The sequence below is a fragment of the Periplaneta americana genome, chromosome 17 (assembly GCF_040183065.1).
Source record: "Periplaneta americana isolate PAMFEO1 chromosome 17, P.americana_PAMFEO1_priV1, whole genome shotgun sequence".
Taxonomy (NCBI): domain Eukaryota; kingdom Metazoa; phylum Arthropoda; class Insecta; order Blattodea; family Blattidae; genus Periplaneta; species Periplaneta americana.
The window spans coordinates 12,298,043-12,325,001 of NC_091133.1; the positions used below are offsets into that span (position 1 = coordinate 12,298,043).

General features: G+C 35.5%; 1 protein-coding gene across 5 annotated transcripts in view; it reads left to right on the plus strand.

The window, feature by feature from the left end:
- The window catches only part of LOC138692779 (zinc finger protein ZFP2-like), a 68,892-nt gene extending 45,129 nt beyond the window's left edge, over window positions 1-23,763 (plus strand). For 2 of the 5 annotated variants that reach the window (XM_069815984.1, XM_069815982.1), the window contains one exon: window positions 82-2,939. Coding sequence is in view for 1 of the 5 variants with exons in the window: in XM_069815981.1 (XP_069672082.1) it covers window positions 10,033-10,125; window positions 11,699-11,809; window positions 17,727-17,809; window positions 21,147-22,482 (1,623 nt within the window). In the remaining 4 variants the exon portion in view is untranslated. Of the gene's footprint in view, window positions 1-81; window positions 2,940-7,291; window positions 7,431-10,027; window positions 10,126-11,698; window positions 11,810-17,726; window positions 17,810-21,146 lie in introns of those variants that run through there. The other 3 variants (XM_069815985.1, XM_069815983.1, XM_069815981.1) reach the window with 3 other exon arrangements.
- The last annotated feature ends 3,196 nt before the right edge of the window (window positions 23,764-26,959 follow it).

A 26,959-nucleotide genomic window follows, 5' to 3' on the forward strand; every position in this document is an offset into this window, starting at 1 on the left:
ATTTACTTTTGAACCACTGTGCACTCTTGTGTGGTGCTGAGACTTTCGTGATGAATATCATTCAGTAATCACTATTTGTAGGTGGACGTACCATCGCCAAAACCTCATCTGCACATACAAACCACACTGCTGGCTCGGAAGAGTACAGGCCAAAGAGTGTATCCAGACATGAAGGTAAGACCAAAGACTTCCTGAGAACTAGTATCTGCCATCTTAGAAAGTGAGTTTGCAACTGCTGCCAAGTGAAGCTAATATGAAAGTAGCGAAGAAAATAACTGCTAAAATAACTCTCTGCACCATGCAAGGCAGGAGTATCGACCTCCGGAACTTGGAACCATTGATGAGCAGAATTTGTTAGCTGGCAGGTACACCAAGACTTTGCAGGCTGAGAAGTTGTTGAAATTTGAACAGAACGACATGAAATTGATAATTCTTGCAATTAATTTCCATTTGAAGCAGCTGCAGTTACAAGTTGAGAAAATAGTGTAGTATCGTAGTACCGGTAGTATAGTATTTATTAACAAGGTTTCATACCTTCACAGCTAGAATATGGAACAACTCAAAAAACTTAATACTATTATAAAGTATTAATTTATAGTCACAGTCTGGATGAAATATATACAGACGAAGTTTACAATATAGTCTACTAGTACAACACAAAGTTTCAGTATCAATTTCATGAAGCATTGTTGAATGTCATGATTTCACCTACAGAATAGAAGTCGTGAGAAATTAGGCGCTTCTTTAATTTGGCCCTAAATAAACATTTGTTTTGTGTTTCATTTTTTATATCGATAAGGAGGCTATTAAAAATTTTTACTGCTATATATAGCACTACTTTTTGATAGCACGATAGACTTGCCGATGGAGTATGAAAGTAATTTTTTTGACGTGTATTTATGCTATGAACTGTTGAATTAGTTACAAAGTTTTCACGATTACATACGAGGAAGATTATTAATGAAAAAATATACTGTCAAGCCATGGGCATTATTTGTAGTTTTTTTTTAAATAATCCTACACGATTCCCTAGATTTAGCACCTACCGTTATTATAATTACTCTTTTTTTGTAGTAGGAATATACTTTTACTATCTGTGGAATTTCCCCAGATTATTCTTCCAAAACTCATTACCGAGTGGAAGTATGCAAAGTATATTGATTTTAAGATATTGGTATTTATTATCTTTTGCATAGATCTAATAGCAAAACATGATGAATTTAGTTTGAGGGTAATTTCTTTAATATGATTTTTCCAGTTTAACACGTTATCGATTTTTAAGCCAAGAAATTTGGTTGTTGTTGTTTCTAATAGGGATCTATTGTTAATTATTGCACTTGAAATTTGCGATGTTGAGTTTGGACAGGATTTAAATTGAATTATGTTAGTTTACAATTTAATACTAATGTATTGACTGAAAACCAGTCACATATTTTGAAGAGTATAAATGATGGGAAGGAGGTCGTTGTCCTACCTTAAGCAAGCGAAAATATATTGATGTAGATAGACTTACCGGTATATAATATATTGTTGAAAAATAGCCACAATACAAGACAGAAGTGCCATCCTCTGGTATCTCAGAGTTATATGCCACACCATATCTGGGAAATAACCAGGTTTCATTAACCTTTAACTAGGCGTGTGGGGTGGCCACAACATCCCGGCTACTAAATCATCAGTGATTCTGAAAATAATGTTGTCTATATTGCTGGCGGGCCTCTTACCTTCTTGAAAAGAATCATTGTTGCTACTGAAACCGTTAAGTCAGCTTTATTTCCACTTGTTCACTCTCAGTGCGTCATTTGAATGACTGGAGTGCTGTTAACACGCCACGTATCTAATTGCTGAAGAGCTATTTTCACAAGTGGATGATTTTTTCCAAGACTTGTAATTTTATTCAGAACTTTATAATGTCCAATGAATAACAAAGATGAGAACACTTCTGAATGAAGTAGGCCTTTTATCAAATAATGACGTAATTCCTTTTGAAGAATTAGACACAATGAAGCAGAGAACTGTGAATTTAGTGATCATATGACTGAAAGTGAACAATCTGACGATGATGGTAGTGGTGAAAATAATGGCAAGAATAGGAATGAAATACCAAATGATTACGTAATTATTGGTGGGGAATCAGATCATGGTGAAGCAGAGAATTGTGACGTTAGTCATCATATGACTCAAAGTGAACAATCTGATGGTGATTGTGCTAATAACACAATGTTTTAGTTTAATACAAATCTTGGTGAAAATAACTAATATGAGTAAGTTTATAGGTTACAAGAAGCAAAGAAAAATTATGGCCTGTATTTTATATCTCCTACAGTAATATTCAAAGAATTACAACAAAATACTTTTTAGTTTTTTGTTACAATTTATTGAAGAAGAATAGACCTGTTGCTTGGATGTAAGTATAAGGCTCAAAATATAACATTTAAGTATTGGCGAATAAAAATAAAATAAACTCGTATTAAATATCTTAAAGCACATTTCTTTCAGCTAGTATTTTTCTGTTGGAATTCATAGAGACGAGAATTCCATGCAAATGGATGTTTTTATAGGAACACAGGCCATAGCTCAAACTTAGTACTTATCCATTTCATTACTTTCAGCTCCTAAATACGTGTACTTTTTTCGTGCATATTTGCATGTTTTGGTCTTTTTGGGGATAAAAATATCCATAGAGCATATTTAAGCAATTTTTAGCTTAATCATGCATATAATATACATTATATTCAGTTTAAATGCATGTCTTAATGATTTTGAGTGGACATCTCAGTTTCTCGATTTTATTCCCCTTATTTTGGCTTCAGGAATCAGGAGTGAAGAAGGAAAAGAAAGAAAGAAAGAACTAAATGATAGAAAAATGTTTATTCAACTTTGCACTTATAACTTCTTGCAATGTAGAGAGGTCATTCTCTGCCTACAAAAACATATTGGGTGGGGGGGGGGTTATGCATTCCATGGCAGGACAGCATGCTGAAATACAGCTGACTTGATCCACAGAGCTTCAGTTGTTAAAAACAGGTTGCACCATGGGAAGGTGAGGATGGGAACTGAGTAGGAGAGATTATGAAATTCACTTCTCTATTCCTTGCAACATATATAAAGTAATGTAAATTTTTATTGATCATTATGTTTAAGTATTAAATTGTGATGTGTGTTAACATGAAACTGTATTCTTGATCAATTATACGAGAGTTGGGGCTTAAGTCAATGTATGGGGTATCGCAAGATGTCATATAACATCCATAGTATGTGGTCGCATCACTATGGGGATCACAGTGTGATATGATTATCACAGTGTGATATGATTATCACACAGAGAGCGATGCAACTAGTAACACGTAGAGCAGTTGTGAGTCGACCATTGTACAGAATGAATGTTACCCAATGGGTTTTTAAAGTTTGTGTACCATAATGCTGTTCCAACTACCATGTAAACATGAGTACCATGATGCTGTGTCGTTTATGGAGGTTTGATCACTAGCTTACCCTTCGTACATACAGATGCCTCAAACTAGCAAGCTGTCTCGTTCGCGCAGGCGCATAGAGCACGTCTCCCCTACCAATGTCCGCCTACTGCTGTGCACTGTGGACTAGAACGGTACAGCTCAGTTCTAATAACAGTTGAGAAGGCTGTATTCTGTATAAGAACGCGGCTATGTGTGACTGTCGTTTGTGATAAAGTATTTCTTCTATTATAATGAGTGGTACATTATTGGGCAAAGTTCTACATAGTCAAACTCGCGAGATGATTTATAATGTGACGGAATTCAAGAAAAAAGAAAGCGAAGCCGGGATATTTCTCATGGATGTTAAGAAGATGCGGGAAAGAGTGGCAGCAGCAATAGGAATTTCTAAGATGACGTTAACTAGGATTGTTGCAAACAACACTACATTCAAAATGGATGACGTCATAGCAGTGACAAGGAAAAAAAATAATGAAATCACGGAAGTATCTTTGAAGAAAAAATGTGAAAAATTCGTGAAATATGGAGAGGAATATGTGAAGCAGATAATTCTCTAATAGAACAAGCCGTGGACAGTTACAATAATCATTTTTGTGGGAAGTCTAAAGAAGAAGAAGACGAAATGAAACAAATTTGTATTGGATTTATAGTTGGATTTAGATATTTAACACTTTTCAATCTAATTTAATCACTCTCGGTTTTATTTTGCATTGTATTAACTTGTATTCATTTGAAACTTACTAGCAGTAAATACATAAATAAATAAATATATAAAACTTAATTAAATAAAAGAAGTGAGCAGCGATTCAGATGGAGATTTATCGGGAGTAAAGGAGATCCCTTTGGAATGGCTAAATAGAAACTCAATTGTGTCTTCCTTTTATTGATTTGTTCATATTATGCAGATAAGTGATCTGTTTTCCTTGATTTAAAGTGAAAAATTGAAGTTTAATGACAACGCTATAATCTACAATTTGGGTATATATAACTAAAAGAATTATGAAACATTTAATTCAATCATATACTGTATTATACTAATGAATATATTTTTGCAATTAGAAAATAAATCATAAACACCAATAACATTAAACGAATTATTATGTATTAAAATACTGACCAATATATTATAGGGAGGGTGCATCTTGAATACATTGTCAAGAGGTCAACTTTTCAGATAATATGACTATACATGGGTATCGGAGTGTAGGTGGGCCCCCTCCATTAGCTGTACTACTTCCCCTCTCCAGGCAGCTTCCTAGTTTGAGGCATCTGTACTGTCCCTTCAAGTAGCATATACTCATACCCTGTCCTTTCAAGTAGCATGATCCTGTGTCGTTCATAGAAGTTAGATTCCTACTCTATCTATTATTATTATCTCGAACAAACCCACACTATCACAAAAAAATAATAGTTGCCATGACTTATGCCTCAACACTCGTATTATTTCTTATACTATGTACAAATATAAAAGTCACCCTTTTAATTAAAGTAATGTTGATATCACGAACTCATTGTTGCCAATTATTCCATGAATCATGCCTAAAGACACCTAGTTTTCATAAACCACGGATCCGTGGAAAACTGTTTTTCAGCTGATAAAAGCAAAAATGTTGTTTCAAGCATTCCAGGTCAAAATTTCTTAAGTATAAACTCACGAAATTCTTGGAAAAAGGACAAATTGGCACCCATCTGTGACATATGAGAGATACAAAGTATTCATTATCTTCCAGGGAGCAATCTAACAGTTGACAAACAGCTACCGGTAGTACTATTCAGGGGACGATGACCATTGCAACAATACATGGCTTCTAAACCACCAGAAAAATATAGTATGAAGATATTTTTAACTGCAATTTCAAAAGCTTTCTACCCTTTGGATCTATGGACTCTTCTGGTAGCTCATCACCTAATTCTGCAAAAATTGTGCAGAATACAGGCCGCATAAACAACTTTTCCTATTGCATCCATCTTTGACATATCTAAATATTTCAGCCTTCTGAATCTATTCTTCAATAGACCTATAGCTTGCTCTACAATTACTCGAACACAAGAGAGCCTATAATTAAATCTTTTTTTTTTTTTTTGTTGTGTCAAATGACCATTATCCTTGTATGGACTGAGGATGAATGTCTCCACTTTGTAGGCACAATCACCTAACAAATGGTAGTCAGTGGCACGGAACTGGTCGTCACTTTTTAATTTTTCATACAATGGTGATCTCTTCCATATCCAGGCATCATTAGTCGAACCAGTCACAAAAAATGTCAGTAAATTCTTATCTGCATCACAAACAACTTGTAACAGAATTGAATAAAATCCCTTTCCATTGTAGTAACTCGCTTTGTCACATTTGGGTGCTGGTATTGGAATGTGAGTCCCATCTATGCATCCAATTACACCTGGAAATGGTTTATTGGGCCTCAATGATTCAAATTTGTTAACTGCTCTTGTAGCATTATTTCCTTTTGGAAATGAAATATATCTTGAGCCAGGTATTGCACAGCAGATGAAGAGTTCGCGGGAAAAACGATGAATGTCACAGTTTTGTTAAGGTTGATGTCATTCTCCAATTTAATGGATCACTACGAAATTTAATGTTTTTCTTATGAAAAATGGTAAAAAGGAGAATTATCACCACGAATACAGTAATCCTTTCCTTTATTTTCTATAGAAACAGCACTACATCTTGCAGTTACAGACTCAATTAGATCATTATCTAATCCTTAACAGATATGTGAGATCGTTTTTCTCGCGAACTCTTCAGATATGAACTGCATAAATTTGTTGTGGGCATTACCCTTTGCCAATCCAAACCTGTCTGCTACGTCACGAAAAGATACATTTGATATCACCATAGTCTTTTCTACTGAGACTGGTTCCCTTCTGGCTGCTGCATCTTTCTTAGAAAGCACAGGGTAGATCAAGTTCAGCAAGTTCTATAAAGAAAGAATAGAGTGTTAGACCTTAGATAAAATGAAATTGTATGTAATAGGTCAAAATTATGCTATAGTCTAGGGTTGCCACATCAAGGATTTTTTACGACCATATCGGAATCAAGATATGTCCCAGTGTTCCGAAAATAATTCTCGGAACGCATAAATATCCCGACTTTCAGCGAACAAGAATTAAAAGAAAAATATTTGCACTCTCATTCTTTTCGCACGATTTATTCTCTCAATTTGTGGGTACAGCAGCTCAAAATGCATACATTATATTTTTCAAGTTCATGATTGAACCAGATTCACTCTGAATGAAACATGCGGGATAAATAAATACATAAAAAAGAGATACCCCTTGCACAAAAAATAAATAATTCAATAATGCAGTGATGAAATAATAGTAATAGTAATAATAATAATAATAATAATAATAATAATAATAATAACAATAATAATAATACCTCTGCTGATCTTTTCAATCTGAAATGGCTTTCAAAATCTGATCCACTATAAGATGAAATTGTATTTTCGACGTAACTATCCACTTTTGGTCTTTTGCAACGTTTATTGTTGCTAAAATCTTGCAGTAATAATAATTCCATATCATTATCATTGAAATCAAAAGGATTCAACATGTTCCTTTCTGTCAACGTTAAATTTATTACTACAGTATCAGCAGCCAATGGTAAATTCTCCAGCATTTTTGTAAATTTGTAGTCACTTGGCGGGGAGATAGAGTTCTTTTTTTTTTTTTTTTTTCCGACTCTTGTTTTGTGTTTTGCTGCAGCGCTGCATAGAAGCGCTTAAGAAACAAAAAACGCACGGGTTTTCGTGGTCACGGCCCTCTTGATCATAGTGAAAGAAGTTCAATAATAGTATCATTACTGGAATCGTATATTCTACATTCTAATCTTACACACTTTTCACTATTATTATAGGCCTAATCTACCTTCTGAATGGCGAATTTGTGAGAAATTTCATAAATTCTGCTTCATTTTCCTAATAATACGTTAGAGAGGTAAGATACCTAGCCACTAGAGAAATAAAATACCTTAAAAATGCCTGGGATTTCTACTGTTATAGGATACTGGTAGTGGAAATTGGACGTGATTACTGAGAGAGCTGTATGCCCAACCAACCCGCTCCAAATACATACCTTGCGTGAATGAAAAACATGTGATATTTGCCGGAGGATTTGACTGTCTCTCACACCTAATCTAACCTCTCACATAATACTAAACACCAAAGCAGGGGTTGCCAAACGTCCAGGTTTCAGGTTTTTTTTGGTCCGGGCAAAATTTTAATCCTGCCCGAACAACCATGTGACGCTGAAACTTGATGTGTTCAGGTTACTGCCCAGCGACAGTCCTGATATATTGTATCTTTGATGATTGGCAAGTTAATATTAACCCGGCACACACAAATTTCCAGACTCTGGACACCTAGGTAATTTTTCTGCTTAACGAAAAATTTAGAGTCGAACCCAGAAACTCCAGATCTGGAAGCCAACATGCTGACAAACTGACCACGGGGGCAATCAAGACCGATAACTGAAACAAACTCTGAAAATGTGATCAAGGCCGAGTTGCAAGTAAAAGTTAACTTTCTAGTGTCATGTTCTGAAATTGTCCAGGTTCATAAGGATAATCCTAGTATCCTTTCTGCAGCAAAACGTGAAAAGAAATACAGGTTTAAGAGCAACTAATGTTTCTTCATTGAAAATTAATATATATCTTATGGCTTTCAAGGAACTCGTCGGTTCATTGCTGCCCTCACATAAGCCCGCCGTCAGTCCCTATCCTATCCTAAGATCAATCCAGTCTCTACCATGACATGCCACCTCCATTTTAATATTATCCTCCCATCTACGTCACGGCCTCCCCAAAGGTCTTATTCCCTCCGGCCTCCCAACTAACACACTATATGCAATTTCGGATTCGCCCATTCGTGCTACATGCCCTGCCACTGTTTCTTCATTGAAAATGAATATATATCTTACTTATGGTTTTCAAAGAACTCGTAGGTTCATTGCTGCCCTCACATAAGCCCGCCATCAGTCCCTATCCTAAGCAAGATCAATCCAGTCTCTACCATCACATCCCACCTCCATTTTAATATTATCCTCCCATCTACGTCACGGCCTCCACCAAAGGTCTTATTCCCTCCGGCCTCACAACTAACACACTAATGCATTTCCGGATTCCCCCATTCGTGCTACATGCCCTGCCCATGTCAAATGTCTGGATTTAATGTTCCTAATTATGTTAGGTGAAGAATAAAATGCATGCAGTTCTGCGTTATGTAACTTTATCCATTCTTCTGTAACTTCATCCCTCTTATCCCCAAATATTTTCCTAAACACCTTATTCTCAAACACCCTTAACTTTTGTTCCTCTCTCAAAGTGAGAGTCCAAGTTTTATAACCATACATAAGAACTGGTAATGTAATTGTTTTATAAATTCTAACTTTAAGTTTTTTTGCGAGCAGACTTGATGATAAAAGCTTCTCAACCGAATAATGACACGCATTTCCCACATTTATTCCGCGGTTAATTTTCTCCCGAGTATCATTTATATTTGTTACTTTTGCTTCAAGATATTTTAATTTTTCCACCTCTTCAAAGGATATATTTCCAATTTTTATATTTACATTTCGTACAACATTCTGGTCACGAGAGATAATCTTTTCGGAATTTATTTCTAAATCTATCTCTTTACTTGCTTCAAGTAAAATTCCCGTGTTTTCCGTAATAGTTTGTGGATTTTCTCCTAACATAGTCACGTCATCCACATGAACCTATTATATATCTAGTGTTTCAAATTTCCATTTTGCTGTATTGTAGTTGAGGTGGCTATTAAATATTATAATTGATGATCAGTATATACACTTCTATGGTTATTTCGTTTCAGTATTTCCATTTAGGCTCAAATGTAAATTTTCAAGTATTTGCAGGAGTCAGCTAACAGAAAGTTGATATCCCTAACCAAACCTAACCTAACCTGTCACATAATACTACATACCTACCTCTAGTAACATTCCTCACATTTAGTATCATTTCGTTTGCAAATGTTGCCCTCCTTGGTGTATGGTGTGTGAGGAGCGGTCGTGTGAAACAAGTGGAATGTGATGGCAAGGACTCTGTCTCCATTCTTCATAATTACATATTTACATTTAGTTCGCTAAGTGTATGTTTTGTGCATTAATCAATGTGTTAAAGCAATGATAATTCCATATAATATATTATATAGAGGAGTAAAAATTGAACTGTGTTGTGGTTGTGATAAAAGTGTTGAAAGTTGGCACATTGGCGGTGATAAAAGTGTGTAATATTTCTTTCGGTGCCAGGTGTGCGCTTTATCTTCAATAAGTTTTTACCCGTAAATATTATCAGTTTTTACATTTCGTGTAGTTCTAATAGGGAATTATCTAATTTCGATTCCAGTGATTCACAATTTTATTTTACAATATGCATTTTACTTTTTTAATGTGGGTGTAGGCTATATATAATTTACACTATGTAACGGCACTAGTTGCAAAATTGTCAGAATTCTCACAGATAATGAAGGTGGCTATATTAACAGCAGACGAATAATTTTCTGACATTGTTCTTTCAGTTGTAATGGATACCATCAAGATGGAACCCAAAGTCGATCCTCTAGCAATACAGTCATACAATGACGTTATTAGAGAAGAGGAAAATCATTCACCTGATGTAAGACCATTTTTTACACCCTTGTCTACTGCCTTATTTGTACATTTTACTTTTATTTTCATTTATTTAGTTACATTGCGTTACAGTGTTGATCATCGTTCATCTAGCTATCATTCATTTATAAACGTGAAATTTACTACATATATATTTACATTACATGACCCACATTTTGAAACTTATTTGACATATCTTTAACTTGTTTATTTCTTTGATTCGCTTACCTCAGACTTTCAAAATATATGTCCTTCAGGATTTTATTATCTGTTCATTTGTAGTTCTTACTATATTGGTTAATACAGTTTCATTATTAAAATGTAGCCATTCCTTTTTCATAAAACTGGGTTTACTCCAATCTATCTTAACTGATGTTAACAAAATATCTTTATGTCTTCAATTGAGCCACATAATATACAGTGAAACCTGAGTAAGACGCTCTTCAAGTTACCACATAAAAATAGCATATTAAACAGGACTGCATGTTAGCGAGAGTGAGTCATTTTTGGATTTTTAAATTTTAATGCAAATGTATGAATCAGCATAAACATTTGCTTGAGAAATTTAAGGATTAAATAGTGTAATAATGCAGAATAAAAGTTATTTTATTTTATTTTATTTGAGAAAATGTCAGAACAAATACACATCTTATAAATTAATTAAAAAAGTGAAAAGTTGTTTTCTGTCTTGCACTCGATCCAGTACTATGAATAATTGCATTTTTGACGCGATTTAAATCGGAAGTGACATCAATAATTTGACTACTAGAAACGTTAATGAATCTAAAAATCACAGACAGTATGGCAAGGGCTTCGTTGTGAGAAGGATTTGGAATGTCTACTGCTTTCGCTTCCTCTTCGTAAAGTCTTCATTGACAGTGCGATTTAAAACTTCCAGCGAGAAGGACATACTCTGAATACAATAGTCTTGTAGGTACTCAAGGGTCGCATTCCATTCCGTTGTATTCACCAAACAAAGACTCCTATATATCCTTGAATATGTGAGAGCAAGCAGTAAATGTAGAAGTCCAGGAAAATTTTCTCAATCTCCTTTAAAGTACGATATTTTAGAATTTCTAGCAGATGAAAGAGTGTATTAAACAGGATGATGAACATTTTAAGCGGTGGATTTGACATAGTTTTATATAGGGATGTCAAGAGACAATAAATACAGTAAATATATTCTGAATTTCCATTAGAAAATATATTTATTCTCTCATCCATTATTTGAAATCAGTCATTTTCAAAGTACTTTGGAAAATATCATTTATTTGGTTGATTCACAAGATTTTTTTTAGTCTTTCCTTTTAAACAGGTTCTTATTTATGTGGAGCAATGAATCTCCTTATGTTCAATCTCAGTGTCCTGTCGTACGTACTGCAGTCAGAAGTATGAATGCACTTTGATGACGTAACAGAGTCAACATCGTACTCTAACTGCCACTCGCTGGAGTCCACAGTGCTCTTTGCTCATATTTGCTCTAGTTGACCGGCCCTCCTCTAAGCTAATGGCTGCATCAGACTAAATCTTCCAACAAAATGTAAGAATTAGACTTTTTTATATATCTGTATATTCCACAGGAAAGGACAACAGTGGAGAACAAGGACTCCAGCTGTTGCTTGAAATGGGAAGTCAAAATTGAGGACAGTGCAGATTCAGCTAAGTTTCCTGTGATAAAGTGTGAACCAGAGGTGAGTGATATTTATTAATTGTTCTGTTGTTAACTCTCTTGACATTGAGCTCATGTTCTGTTTATTTCTAACAACATCCTAACAAAGCTTAACAGTGCTTGATTGAACCTTCAATATTATTAACACAGTGTTTGTTTCTTATTATGATATGATGCACACCCATGAGGTACTAAGAAATTATGTGCACCCACATATTGATCATCATCCCTTGTAATAAGAACAGGTAGGTCCAAGTCAGCAATTATATGCATTTATTTTTTACTATCTCTACCATTTTTTAAATGGATGGCGTTATGCATCAACCAGCTATGCGATATTCTGTAGTTTCGACAAAAAACGCATTAGAAGATTTTGAAGCATTTTTAATCCTGAGACATGTATTTAATTCTTGCGGACTTCATAACCACACATATAATAATGTTTCATGTACTGATTCATACTATGTGCATAAAAGTGAGTTATACGCACTGTTATAGACGATATTCCAATATTGCACTTAGTCGAAATAGAAACGATCGCATTATAGTTATGCATAAATCAGTTAAGCGCCAAGATACGGCACTTACATTGTTGATGCATATTACTGTGTCACATATTGATGCACATCAGTCATTTAAGCGTCGAGAAATGGCGTGTATATGATTGATGCATTATAGTTAGGTATACAAACAATACATTAATTAATGCCCAAATACACTTCAATAGTGCAATAAGCTTTATACAAAGTAATTGGAACAATAATATGGGTAAGACAATATTGTGAACAATTTTATAAACAAATTTAGGATATAGTATTTTCCGCAACTTCCACACTATGTTCTAACGAACTGTACACACTATTTTTCTTCATTTCCACTAAACAAAACATAATCACAGTAGAATGTGTTGCTATCAATTTTAAAGGGTTAGGTACAGCTTACAGCAATATTCAACACATTTTTCCTCCATTACTTTGTCTTGTACAATAATGAAAATTGGTATCTGTGAAACACTGTCTTTCTGTTATATGAGAAAAATGTTTTAACGATTTGAAAAAATTATTATTATTATTATTTTTTTTTTTTTTTCAAAATTCAAAAGCACTGGCAGTTCACTGTGCAGTGATGAAGCGTTTCCCTCATAACTCATAGACTTGTTAACTTTTTCATGTTCTCTCTCTTTTATTTTATTGCTGAAGCTCATGTTTACAATATCGTGCTCTTTGAACTACATTCCTTAGTAAATAATTTTTTTTTTTTTTTCCTGTTAGAAGAAAATGCTGATATTTGACCATTTTTAAAATGAATTTGTTTTTTATCAGACAATCTATCAAAGGTAGAGGATGATCTTGCATCATATTGTACATATGACATGCATAAATACACACAAAAAATTTCATCAAAGAATGTTGGATAGTTTTTTTAGTTATGAGGGAAACGCTTCATCACAACACAGTGAACTTCCACCATTTTGAATTTTTAAAAAAATATTTTTTTATATATATTTTTTTTACGTCGTAATAATATTTTTATCATATAGCAGGACAGTATTTTACACATACTAATTTTCATTATTGTACAAGATACAGTAATAAAGAAAAAAAATGTTGAATATTTCCAAAATTTTACTGCTGTGAGCTGTACCTAACTCCTTAAATAACACGAAATCTTAACATCAGTGACATTTCCAGTGAGGAGCCAATTTTGGTTTATTATGCGTAAGTAATTTTATTGACTGCATTTTGTGCTAAAGACGATGTTGTTATATGTATCTCTCGTAACTCATTCATTTTTACTGTAGACTTATCAGTTATCTCTTATTGTATTCATCCAGCCATGGGTATTGCATTGGTGTGTCATTTGATGACCTGGACCTTGACACAGCTTATCACACTATCCAACATCAGCTTCTATTCTCCTTACCTTCCTAACCTTATCTACTTATCAACTCATAAAACAATAGGTGTGGGCAGATTAGAATAGAATTATATCATTGGTGTATCACATCGTTTACACTAGGGAGTGAAACCATTCCGGAAGTTAACAAATGTAAATACCTAGGAATAACATTAAGCAGCGATCTCGGGTCGGCAGAACATGTTACTGACACAGCGGGAAAAGCATGGAGAGAGTTACACTTTGTGATGAGGGTACTAAGAAAAGGATCTGGTAAATCCAAAGAGATTGCATATAAATCACTAGTTCGTCCAGTAATGGATTATGGTGCTGCATGTTGGGATCCTTACAGATTAGAGCATATTAAAACATTGGAAAAGATAAAAAATGGGCACTCAAGCATTGTTGTATTAATTCAACATTAAAATGGGACACACTTAGGGACAGGAAAATGCGGAGTCGATTATGCGCAGTGTTCAGAATGTACAAAGGTGAGTCTTCCTGGAGAGAAATAAAAAATAGGTTGCAGCCGCCAAATTACTCTTCAAGGAACGACCATCATATAAATTGGGGAAAGACAGAGAACGGACACTGGAAAGTTTTCTTTTCTTAATTGTACGATCAGGGACTGGAATGCTTTACCTGCAGACTTACTAAAGGCTTTACCAATAGCCAAAAATGTATTTAAAAATAGGCTTAAGGACTTTACTAATAGACGGTAGTATATTATACACACTATTTAAAGGGTCTAATTGATGTTTTGTTATTGGAGTGTTGTATCAGTAAAGAAGTGTGTTGTGTCAGTGAAGTGTATTGTGTAACAGAAGTGTGTTTCTGTCAGTGAAGTTTTATAGCTTATAGTGGCAATGCAAAGTATTTGAACAGTGAAATGTTTTGAGTGTTAGTGAAATCAGGATAGAATCAGTGAAATGTGTTGTAGTTCCAGTGCAGTGAATGAGTTGACAGCGAAATGAGTGTAGTGCTGGAAGGTACTTGTGCAGGTATGAACATATCATACTCGTGGGTTTTAGTTCGAACTTAGGGTTAAGATACAAATTAGATTTACTTTAAATGTTATTTTACGTTATCGTGCTTCATTTAATTTAGGACTCTCTCTGTTATTATTATTATTATTATTATTATTATTAATTGTATTTTTTATTAATTGTGATTATTATTTGTCATTATTGAGTGTAATTAGGCCGTGTCTCAAAGCTCAAGTCCATACTACACACTAGTGACTAGCAACTAGATGACTTGTAAACTACAAACTAGGGAGCTTTGGATCAAAGAGTTTGTAATACATACAAACTCTTTGCTTTGGAAATGTATGCTTGAAACACGGCCTTCTTCATAGATTATTTTTCTAAAAACCATGACATCACGGTGCGGCACTAAATTAAGAAGGCAGTGTCCTAATGCAGTTTCATTACGAATTATGTGGAAAAAATAAGGACTTAATATATTGCAATAATGTTTAAAACATTGTACAGAAGGAACTAACAATGCCAATGTTCAAAGTTAACGTGTTATTCTACATTATATTTAACTTATTTCACTTCCAAAGCATTTTCAGATTTCATAACCCCAATTGTTAATGAGGTATCCATGTTTGTTTAGTGAACAAGTACGGACTGAATTACTATGCACTAAGTAGCTTTGGATCATAACTTCTGATGTCACATCCGGCTATTTAGTTAGTTCACTTCAGCTGAAAATGTAGCTTTGGGACACGGCCTTAGTTACCACTGCCACCGGATATATACCCATTTGCAGTGTGAATAAATATATACATGGCTTATCATAGCAGTGCGTATGTACGAGCTAAAAACTATTATAGTATATCGTGGAATGAGAGAAAGTTCTTTTGTTGTTTAGAGAGGGAGAACATACTCCTAAAATCTGCTACTGATAGCATTAACGATTATGATAAGATGTCACAGGTAACAGTGCACATTTCCCATTCTGCTCTGTAAACAAAGTAGGCCCAATCCGTATTCTGTGTCTAACGTAACGGAAAGTTATGTCAATTTATACGTAATAATTGCATTGTTACATACTTGTAATGTGTTGGAATTTCTTTAGTTCCAGGGAGATTCCTAATTAACATTTATATAATATTTTGTGCTCTGCTTATCATTTTTACTTTAGAAATTTGTACTCCATTGATCACACTTCAGTACTTATAAAATTAACAAAGGATTGACGATCTTCTAGACAACCTTATCCAAGTGACGAACTCCACAATTGAAAGTATGTCCGAGCTGCATCAACAAATGTAAGCGCCAGGAACATACCGATTAATTCAGCATTTATAAAGATTTAGGTGCATAGCCATTACAATCTCGGATATGAGCAATGGCGCGTATATTTTCCTTTAATAAAAGGAGCATATTTCAAGGAAGGGCTACAAAAGTGTGCGTACACTTAGTTTATCCTCCAGTACGACAGATGGTATCAAAATCTTAATTTTTAAAACAGTGGCACTTTGCCTGTTGATGCATATTGCTGTCCAAATATTCAAGGTTGTTCAAACTAAATTCGATGTTGATGGACGATATGTGTGACTTTTCACCTACAGGAAGTCATAAACACTTGAATGAAATAACATTTACTGTCTTATAGCAGAAGGTATTCTTACGTTGGTTTTACAATTTATGAAAGTGGAATAAATGTTACTTCTTACTATCTTCTGGGGCTATGTAAACGACGAGTTAATGAATTTTACAAAATCTTGTCACCCTATAAAAACAGTTGATGAACGAATTAATGCAAAAATGTTGTGTCTATACTGTGATTCTTGTCTTTGGCAAAATAGAGAACAGGGCATGTAGCACGTATGGGCGAATCCAGAAATGCATGTAGAGTGTTAGTTGGGATGCCGGAGGGAAAAAAACCTTTGGGGAGGCCGAGACGTAGATGGGAAGATAATATAAAAATGGGTTTGAGGTAGGTGTGATATGATAGTAGAGACTGGATTAATCTTGCTCAGGATAGGGACCAATGGCGAGCTTATGTGAGAGCGGCAATGAACCTTGGTGCTCCTTAAAAGCCAGTAAATAAGTAAGTAATAATTTACGTCGGTACTCTGAATCTGAAGCTTTGTGCATAAAGTAATATTGAAAAAGTACAGGTTACGTACAACGACAGCAATGAGGAACCACAATTACATCAATATCACTTTAGAATCTCTCGCCTCCACTCAACGTTGCCAAACCTACCCATCCTCCGACTTGTAACTGGAGAAAGCTCTGCCATTACTATATTGCATTTTCTTTTATTGTTTCATGGGACATCCTATTCAACTTTTTTCTTGTGATTGATAGGGAATTATTTCTCTTAGCAGTCTTCCCAGTTTTGAACATATTATTTTCATTTTTCTGATAAAAGTACATTTTGTAAATTATCGGTTGTTACTATAATTCCTTAAGAAAGTCTTCATATCTTTATCATCCATTTTGTGGCTCTCATTCCTGCTCGTATATTTTACTTCAATCTCTATAACTCAGGATACATGTTGCGTTTATTTCTTACCATCTTTTCTATTGTAGCCATCCACAGGACTCAATCTAAGGGAATAGTTCTTGATCCTACAATCCGGTTTGAGAGGGATGCACTGCAGGCACAACACGTTGATGAGGAGAAGAAATCCATTTATGAGTCCTGCATCCCATATTTAAGTGAGAAATATAACCTTCCCACTAGTCAGTGGAGTGTCTCTGGTCTTTTGTTTGGTGCGTGTGGCACACTTCCTAAATTCACATGGAATGTTTTAAAAGCACTCTGTCTCCCATTTTTTTTTAATTGAAACAATTTTATTGGATATTCTTTTAAGGATTCAATCCAAATATTACATTACCATTTATATTTTGGCCATTGATGATTCTATTGGGTTTGCATTTTTCTGGATGTTTTACTAAACAATTCTTGTATTTAAACGTTTTGTCTTTCTAAATTATTCTGTCGTGCTTTTATTCTAGATCTTTATGGTCGCCCTCATTGAGAGCAGATCATTTTGTTAAAAATTGTTGTGTTGTTTGCAGGAAGAGACATTTAGCATATCTACAGTAAAAGAGGAGTCTATGCTGGAAGTAACGACAGTGAAATCTGAAGTCTTGAGTGAGAGGTGAGTATAAGTGCATGTATTCATTTTGTCCCTGTTTAGATGACGTAGAGCCTTAATCTAATGTGTTACCACAATGTATAGCAAGATAACAGCGAGGTCTCCTTTTGTGGATCATTCCTACTCAGTTGGCTGTGGAAACATTCGTGATGCAATAGAGAACTGCAGAGTTATTGTGAGTACAAAACATGCTGTGAATAAACATTGAAAATTATTTTCAACAGTATAAAAATATTGAAATATTTAGAATTTAAATTTACCGCCTTTCAGGAGGTTTCGTTCTTCTTCACTCTTTTAGATGGGGAAGAATTCGCTTAAATATATTATAACACGAGAATTGGTTTGATGAAGAGCACGTCATATTCGCCGAAGTGTATTTTTAATATTGCGATCTGACTTGCATTCTTGTAGGTATGCAATATTTTCACATAGTAGAGGAATGGAATTCTTGCTCTGATATTTTATTCAAAATGCTTATACAGGGACATCATTTTATTTTTACTAACATTTTTAATATCAACCTGGCTATATATTTGGATTAAAGGTCTAGAACCGGAAACACCGCTTGCTCCCCCTTCCAAGACTGGAATTCGATGATACTGGCGTAAAATACAAATCACTTTACTAGGTATAGGAGGGAAGAAAAATAGTTCATCCATTTATGTAAACTAGGAAATATCGCAATTTTGAGTTTGATAATTTTCATTAGGTTTTTGTTTAATCAAAATACAGTACTGTATCAATAATTAGTGTTTTTACTCACGAATTGAGCTATCCATTCGGACGTATAAATTATGCAGTGTATATTGTACTACTACAGCTCATTAGCGTACAATATAAAGAATGAAGTTACATTGAAAAATAATCATAATATGGATATTTAAACACATTTTTGAAAATGGTGGCCGTTCATTTCGATACAGGCTTCAGTTCTACTGTGCATATTATCGCACTATAGGCTAATTCCAATTACGAGTTTCGTCCTTCGTACGAGTAACTCATGTTGAAATAATTCTATACCTACTCTATAAAAGAGTACCTTATGTATTGTACATTCAGTCTTCACTTCTGCCCGATCCGAAAAGATAAAATTACTCAGAAATGCTATCTACTGTCCGTTCAAGTGGTTTTGTCGCAGGGTCGTAGCAAGTGGGGCGGGAATCACGTGACAGTTAATTACTTAACAAGACCCTTTTATTTAAGTTATTTTAAACAGTTGTATAATATTACGTAGACGTCCAATTCCTAACGGAAATTAATGTTTTCAGAAAAGAGCTAAGACAGCCCAGCTACTAGACTTTACAGAGGGGCGAACAGAAGCAGGTGGGGGAAATCGGGATGCGACGTAAGCAAACGGACGACAGCACCTGTGTGAAAATATTTATCAATATTGAAAGTTCTTTCGTCTCTGGAAAACGTGAACATTTTTCTGGAATGCACTATACTCACTAACTCAGTACCGTAAAGTGGGGTGACTTTGAACGCCGAGGTGACTTTGAACAGTAATTTAGCGCCTTTCTATATTAAATGCTGTACCCTATTGCGAAAGAACTGAACTAGTTTATTGACAACTTAAACAGTTTTATCGCAATTGGGTACAGCATTTAATTTAGAAAGGCGCTAAATTACTGTTCAAAGCGTTGCTTACGGGATTACACAAGCTGGCGCATAGCACGATCGAGAGTAGGTCTCTGTGAGTCATGACAATTTCTGCCGCTAGGTTCGCCTCTCTACCCTATGAAATGATGAATAGTACCATTACAAAGCATTGTGCATCGTAAAAATAGTTCGATTAATTGTGCATTACTGATTGAGTACGAATATTATAAATATGCCAAGCTTATTACAGTGTTATTTGAAGTTTGTTCAGCTAAGTTATATTCGAAAATTGTCTGTGTTTTGCTATGTGAAGAACTCGGTACCAACAGGTCGTATCTTTATAGGTTAAGGTAAATGTCAAAGTTCTCTCATATAACAAGCAATGCTATGTTAAAAGTGGCGAATTGCATTTTCCGACTCTCGAATGATGTGACCCGAAATGTAAAATAATTTCATGCATTGTTTCACTTACCAAGCATTACTGATATAGGCCTAATGAAAATGTGAACGACGTGATGTAAACATTGAAGATAATGTTGTTACTGTTTTCCCTTTCTCTTTTAGAAAATACCGACAAAAGTAATGAATTATCTTCATGCTGTACCTATTAGGTAATTAATGTGTATTTGTCTGTATTTTAGACTTGTGTATTGTTACGTAATTATCAGTGAATTAGGTTAGAGAACTTAACAAGGTTAGTATGAGATTAGGTAATGCACCTCAAACTGTAACTAATAATGGCTGCTGCCGAAATAGGCTGAGGTGGTTATCGTGTGAAACAAATTATATCTGGAATATCTAGTTTTATTATATACGGATACGTAAAGTTTTTTTTTTTTTTTTGTTTTGTTTTAGAATGTGTTTGTAATTTTGTGAGGTTATGTCTAGCCTAATTTCTTTTTATTCTTGTATCATTACCAATACATTAATTTATTTTATATTCATTTCAGGTGTTACATCTATGGTGGCAACTCTACTTATGTTAGGATATGAAGTAACAGTATATATTCAACTTGCAGTACCTTAATTAGTTGCAATATCTTATTTAATAACAATATTAATAATATTAGGTGAAAAGGGTAGGCTATAGTGCGTATATGTAAGATGTCAAGTTAATTTATTTCCGGAAATGTTTGGTGTATGAACTGAAGTACAGAGCAGACAGTCCCTCAGTTTATATGTAATATGTTTTAATATCAAGAATGACAGTCTTTTATTGTAATATAATTGAGGAGTAGAAGTTTGCAAATTACGTCTATTGTCCATAAAATATTGTACGAAGCATTTAATAAGCAATGGTGAGTCCTTTAAATGTCCCAAATGTCAATGTCTTTTAAGTGTTCTGCTATGAATATATAGGGCAGAACAGCGCTCCGAGCGGCGGAATTGGCATTACGAGGGAACCACTTCAGACTCGTTTTTCAAGCTCTATGCGCCAGCTTGTATAATCTCGTAAGCAACGGTTCAAAGTCACGTCGGCGTTCAAAGTTATCCCTCTTTACGGTAGTGCATACGCGGCCTCGGTTCTGTGTGGAGGACGCTTGGAGTTTACTGGTAGAGGGGTGGGAGTGAAGTACATTAAAAAACTCACGTACAATAAAAATTGAAGTAAAAATAAAATGATGTCCTTGTATATCAGGTTATAATTTATGAATTTACTACAGTTCATAATTTGTGAGTTTAATTATTTTTCCTGCCTTGATGGTCACAACTTTCATTAATGTGATCTTTTTGATTACAGGATTTTGGACACGGACGGAATTCAAACACCAAATGAGAAAGACATCAGTACAAAAAATTGTGTCTCCTCAGGGAACCCTTTTTCCGAATGTACGTCTCAATCAGAGATTTACAGCAACTTATGTACAAAAAAGAACGATATGCTGTCTCAGTCCTGCAGTCACCCTGACAATTCGACATTCAAATGTAATGACTGCGGCAAACTGTTCTCAGGATCGGGCTCTCTCTCAATACATGTATGCACGCAAGTTAGCGATACTCGTGATAAACGTTTCCCAAAATCGGGAAATGTCACAAGTCATACACGCACAGACGCTACTGACGAAAATCGATTCAAATGCGATAGCTGTGGAAAACATTTTCCAAAAACGGGACATTTCGAAATACATGAACAAAGGCAGAAGAGCGAAAATCAATTAAAATGCCGTACCTGTGGAGAATGTTTCACGGATAGGAGCTTACTCACAAATCAATTACCGAAGCACACCGGCGAAAAATCATTCAATTGCGATACCTGTGGAAAAAGTTTCTCAGATTCGAGCTATCTGAAAAGTCATGTACGTACCCATACGGGTAACAAGCCATTCAAATGCGATACCTGTGGAAAGTGTTTCTCTCAAAGAGGTACTCTCAGAATCCACGTCCGTATGCACACTGGCGAAAAGCCTTTGAATTGCGATTACTGTGCAAAAAGGTTCTCAGGATCGAGCTCCCTGATAAATCATTTACGTTGGCATACTGGTGAAAAGCCGTTCAAATGCTGTACCTGTGGGAAAGGTTTTTTAAAGTCTAACTCTCTGACAGGCCATGTACGCACTCACACTGGCGAAAAGCCATTCAAATGTAATACATGTAGTAAAAGTTTCTCTGAATCCAGCTCTCTCATAAAACATATACGCTCCCACACCGGAGACAAGTTATTCACATGCGATACCTGTGGGAAACAATTCTCAGATTTGGGTTGTATCAGAAAGCATGTACGTACGCACACGGGTGAAAAGCCATTCAAATGCGATGTATGTGGAAAAAGTTTCTCACAATCGGGAAATCTCAGAGCCCATGTACGCATTCACAAGGGCGAAAAGCCATTCACATGCGATGCTTGTGGGGAATGTTTTTCGAAATTGGCGCATCTCGGAACTCATGTACGTACACATACGGGCGAAAAACCATTTAAATGCGATACTTGTGGGAATTTTTTCTCACAATCAAGCTCTCTCCGAAGACATTTACGCACGCATTCTGGGGAAAAGTCATTTAAATGCAATACTTGTGGAAAATGTTTCTCACGGTGCGACTCTCTCTCAATACATGTACGCACGCACACGGGCCGATAGAAATTTAGATTCGATGACAGTGTGTAACGTCTATCAGAACTGTGATTTCTCAGAATACATGTTCTCACAAACAATGAAAATATATTCAAATGCTGTATACTTTGGGAAATTTTCTCTAAATTGAAATAAATAAAGTGAATCGATAACAAATTAACAATTAATATTTATCCTATTGCTTTATATTCGTAAATTTGACCACATTTTTTAAGAAAGAAATCAACCTACATTATATCTAAAAACTAAGAAAAATGCACCTTAGAATTAAACAGGAGAGATAAATTCACAGGTAATAAATATATGTAGCTACATTATCTTTGTTCAGAATATAGATCCTTTGTGGAGTAACGGTTAGCACGTCTAGCCGCGAAACCAGGTGGCCCGGGTTCGATTCCCGATAGGGGCAAGTTACCTGGTTGAGGTATTTTCCGGGGTTTTCCCTCAACCCAATATGAGCAAATGCTGGGTAACTTTCGGTGTTGGTCCCCGGATTCATTCCACCAGCATTATCACCGTCATCTCATTCAGACGCTAAATAACCTAAGATGTTGATAAAGCGTCGTAAAATAACCTACTAAAATAAAAAAAATTATCACCATCTCATTTAGACGCTAAATAACCTAGATGTTGATAAAGCGTCGTAAAATAACCTACTTAAAAAAATATGGATCCTTGGAATTATTTAATTATTGAGACATTAAATTTATTTGTGGGTTGGTTCCTTCCTGCAACATGTCATTCCAATTTTTCACAGTGCTTTATTTATTATTTTTTTTATTATTTTGACTGTCATTCGAAGTTAAATACCGGCAGTTGATTTTAACACATTCTTCAGTATCATCACTGCATTGAGTGTATCTGTTATTGCAATACCATTTGAGGCATTCGTAGAAACAAATGTGAATTGAATTCGCTTACACTGTAGAGAAAGCAATATACAAGAATAGAGTTTAATTCTATCTAATGGAAAAATTAGACGATTAAAACCAAATGCTGTGCCAACAATATTCCATCATTATCCTAGGTATAAAGTGACAAATATCAAAAGACCACTCTCTGTCACCTCAGTCTACTCTCTGTCCCTTCCCTGTTCTCTCAGATCACTCTCTGTTCTCTCAGTCCACTCTCTGTCTTCACCTTCGAGCATTAAAGTATTTTATGTTCGAAGGTCTTCACTCTGTCCTCTGTGTTCACACTCTGTGCTCTCTGTCCACTCTCTCTTCTCTCAGTCCACTCTCTGGTCCCTCTCTATTCTTTTAGTTCCCTCGCTATCCCCAAAGTGCTCCATCTATTCTCTCAGCCTACTCTCTGTCCTCTCAGTCCACTGCCTGTACTTTCATTCCACTCTCTGTAGGCCTACTCTGAGTCCACTCTCTGTACACTCAGTTCACTCAGTCATTTTTGTGCCTTCTCTGCCCTTTGCCTTCCCTTTGTCCACTCTGTCTCGTCTCAAAGTTCAGTTCATGACGGAAAGAGAAGACTGAGAATAAAACAATGACTGAGAAGACAGTGATGATTGAAATTTAGTGGAAGGGGTTCAATATGTAAGGTTTTTTTTTTTTTTTTTTTTAGATTTAGATTTTCCAGTAAATCCTTCATACCCACATTAATGAATTTTAATTTTAAGGGGCTCGAACTAAGGAGATAACACGCTCACTAGGTTCAAACTACAGTCCGATATTTAACGGACTACAATAAGCAATTATACATTTTCAGGGTTAAAACTACAGACTGTAATGTGGCGGAAGATTTGCATTGTGTATACAAGTTTTAGTTTTTCCTGAAATTTTTTATTCCTTTAATAAAAAATTATAAATTTTCGAGGCTCGAACTCGGAGAATAATACCATTGGGTTCAAACTACAGGCTGTAATTTGGTGGAAGATGTGCATTGTGTATATAAGTTTTAAATTTTTCCTGCAATTATTATGTCTCTAATGAAGAATTATAAGTTTACCCAGGAAATAATGCCGTCATTGGGTCCAAACTACAGACTGTAATTTGGCGGAAGTCGAGCAGTGTGTGTATACAAGTATTTAAATTTTTCCTGGAAATTTTTATGCCTCGAATAAACAATTATAGCCTACACTTTCGGTATTCGAACTCAGGAAATATTGCCGTCACTTTGTCCAAACAAGAGACTAATTTGGCGGAAGATGTGCATTGTCTATACAAGTTTTTAGATTTTTCCTGCAATTTTTTATGTCTCTAATAAAGAATTATAAATTTTCGGTGCTCAAACCCAGGATATAATGCCGTCACTGAATCCAAACTACAGACTGTAATTTCGCGGAAGTGGAGTATTGCGTGTACATGGGTTTGGACTTTTCTGCAATTTTTTATACCTATAATGATGAATTATATATTTTCGGGGCTCGAATTCGGCTTTAATTGGTTCCTATGGTGGCGGTTCCATAGATGAACAGTTCATACAATCTTTGTAATAAGACAGCAGTATTTCACACTCTTTGCGCGTCTTGTACTCTCTGCTCGACCTGCATTAGGTTTTTATCGAGAGGAAGATCTGGCATAAGTAACAATTTTCGTTACAGTGGAGGCAGATGAGTTAAGGTTGGTAGCGCAAAAAGCGCTAGAAATATGTTGGCACTCCTTCAGATGTTACAGCATAGCGGGAAAAATACTGCAGTTGAGCCAAATATTCCTATACGCAGACACAATGTGATAATAATGGAGCAGAAACGCCTCAATAATACAGCTTTTATTTATTTAATTATAACAACATATATGCCTTCTTTGTCAAGTACGTTAACTGAACTTTCCGGGTGTTTAATATTCGCTACACTCTCTGATATAAAGACGTTAATTGATGTACTTTTCCCCCATTATTTTGCATATTTTAAAAAATGAAAGGAAGTGTCCCGGATTTTCAGTTTTTAATACAGCAACTCTAGAACACATAGACAGTAGGAGATACAGAGTGATTTATATACAACTGACACATTTCTTTCATTAATTGTTTCAAACCGAATTGTGCTAGCGACAACTTATTATACCTAAAATGTAGAAGAATTTTGGGAGATTATTTACCTCTATAGCAAATGTTGAAAATTCCTCCATCCTGCATAAGGCACAACTCAACACGTCGTTCCATGTTACTGGCCACTCATTGGAGGACTCTGTTGTTAGCTTGAATCTCCTGTGTGATGTTGTGCTTCAGATCGTCCAATGTCTGGGGACGTGTGGCGTAAACCCTGTCTTTTAAGTAACCCCATAGAAAGAAGTCCGGCGTTGTCAAATCCGGAGAACTCGGTGGCCACAGGTTCCTGGAAATTATTCGGTCGTCACATAACCGGATAAATGGAACCATGCTTCATCTGTGAACCATGTGATGGACAATATGGCAGGATTTTGCACAATGAACGTCTGAAACCAACGACAATAATTCAATCTTTTATCCTTATCTGGTTCCTGTAGCTGATGAACAACCGTAACCCTATATGGCTTTAGGCTCTCTGACACATTGAGTAGGTCAGTGGCGATTCCTCGGGGGAGGGAAGGGAGGAACATCCTCCTCACATTTTCTTCTTTGAAAGTAAATACCAAATAAAATATGCGCCTTGAAATTCGAGGAAGATTCGATAATTTTTAAGTTCACAGCTATAAGAAAAACTCGGTTGATCGAGTTTTAAACGACGCGCGCTCATGTGCTGTAGAAAACTGTGAGAAAGATGCGAGATTGTCTGTGTAGAGGAAAGGCACTCCATTCCTCCTCTACTGCAGTTAACACACATAGACAACAGCGCGCTAGCGTCCAGAGAAAGAAGCAGAGTTTTAAAGCAAGTAAATGAACGGAGAGGGAGGAGATCCTCCTCTGAATCTGTCATGGGCGGGAAATAGAAACCGACTGGTCGTGCAGCAAGCTCGCTACTGCTGCCATCTAACGATGCTGCATTCAACCAGACTATAACACATCTAGGAGGAGACACAACAAAAACAGTTTTAACGCAAAGCTATGAAAGACACCATATAAACGTTTTTTTTTAATTATAAATCAAAAATATTATTCATTGCACTTTATATAGGATACTATTCACGGTTTGAAATTTTCGTGGATATTTGAAAGTAAAAGTCAGGTTTATGTAAAACAAAGAGGAAGTAGTTCTACGTAGTTGGCCCCTGAAATTCACTTCTGTTCATTGTTTACTAGACAGGGCAACAGCCAAGTTGTCAGTTTTGTAAAAATATACTTGAAACTGAAAGTAGGTACTCCAAACTACATCATTTTTAACATAAAAAATTAATCGGCCACCGGAAGCTTTGAACAATAATGATAGTATGACTTTACAAGAACTGACATTCTTCAAAAGCATGTGATACTGAACTTGTAAAATGTACATGTGGCAACACAGACCACGTGGGTGGGTGCGGTGTTCTCGCTTTCCTCAGATCATTTCCCATTCCCATTTCCGTAAAACGGTTCCGGTTACGAGTTAGTAGCTAGTCTCTTCCAACACGTGTGA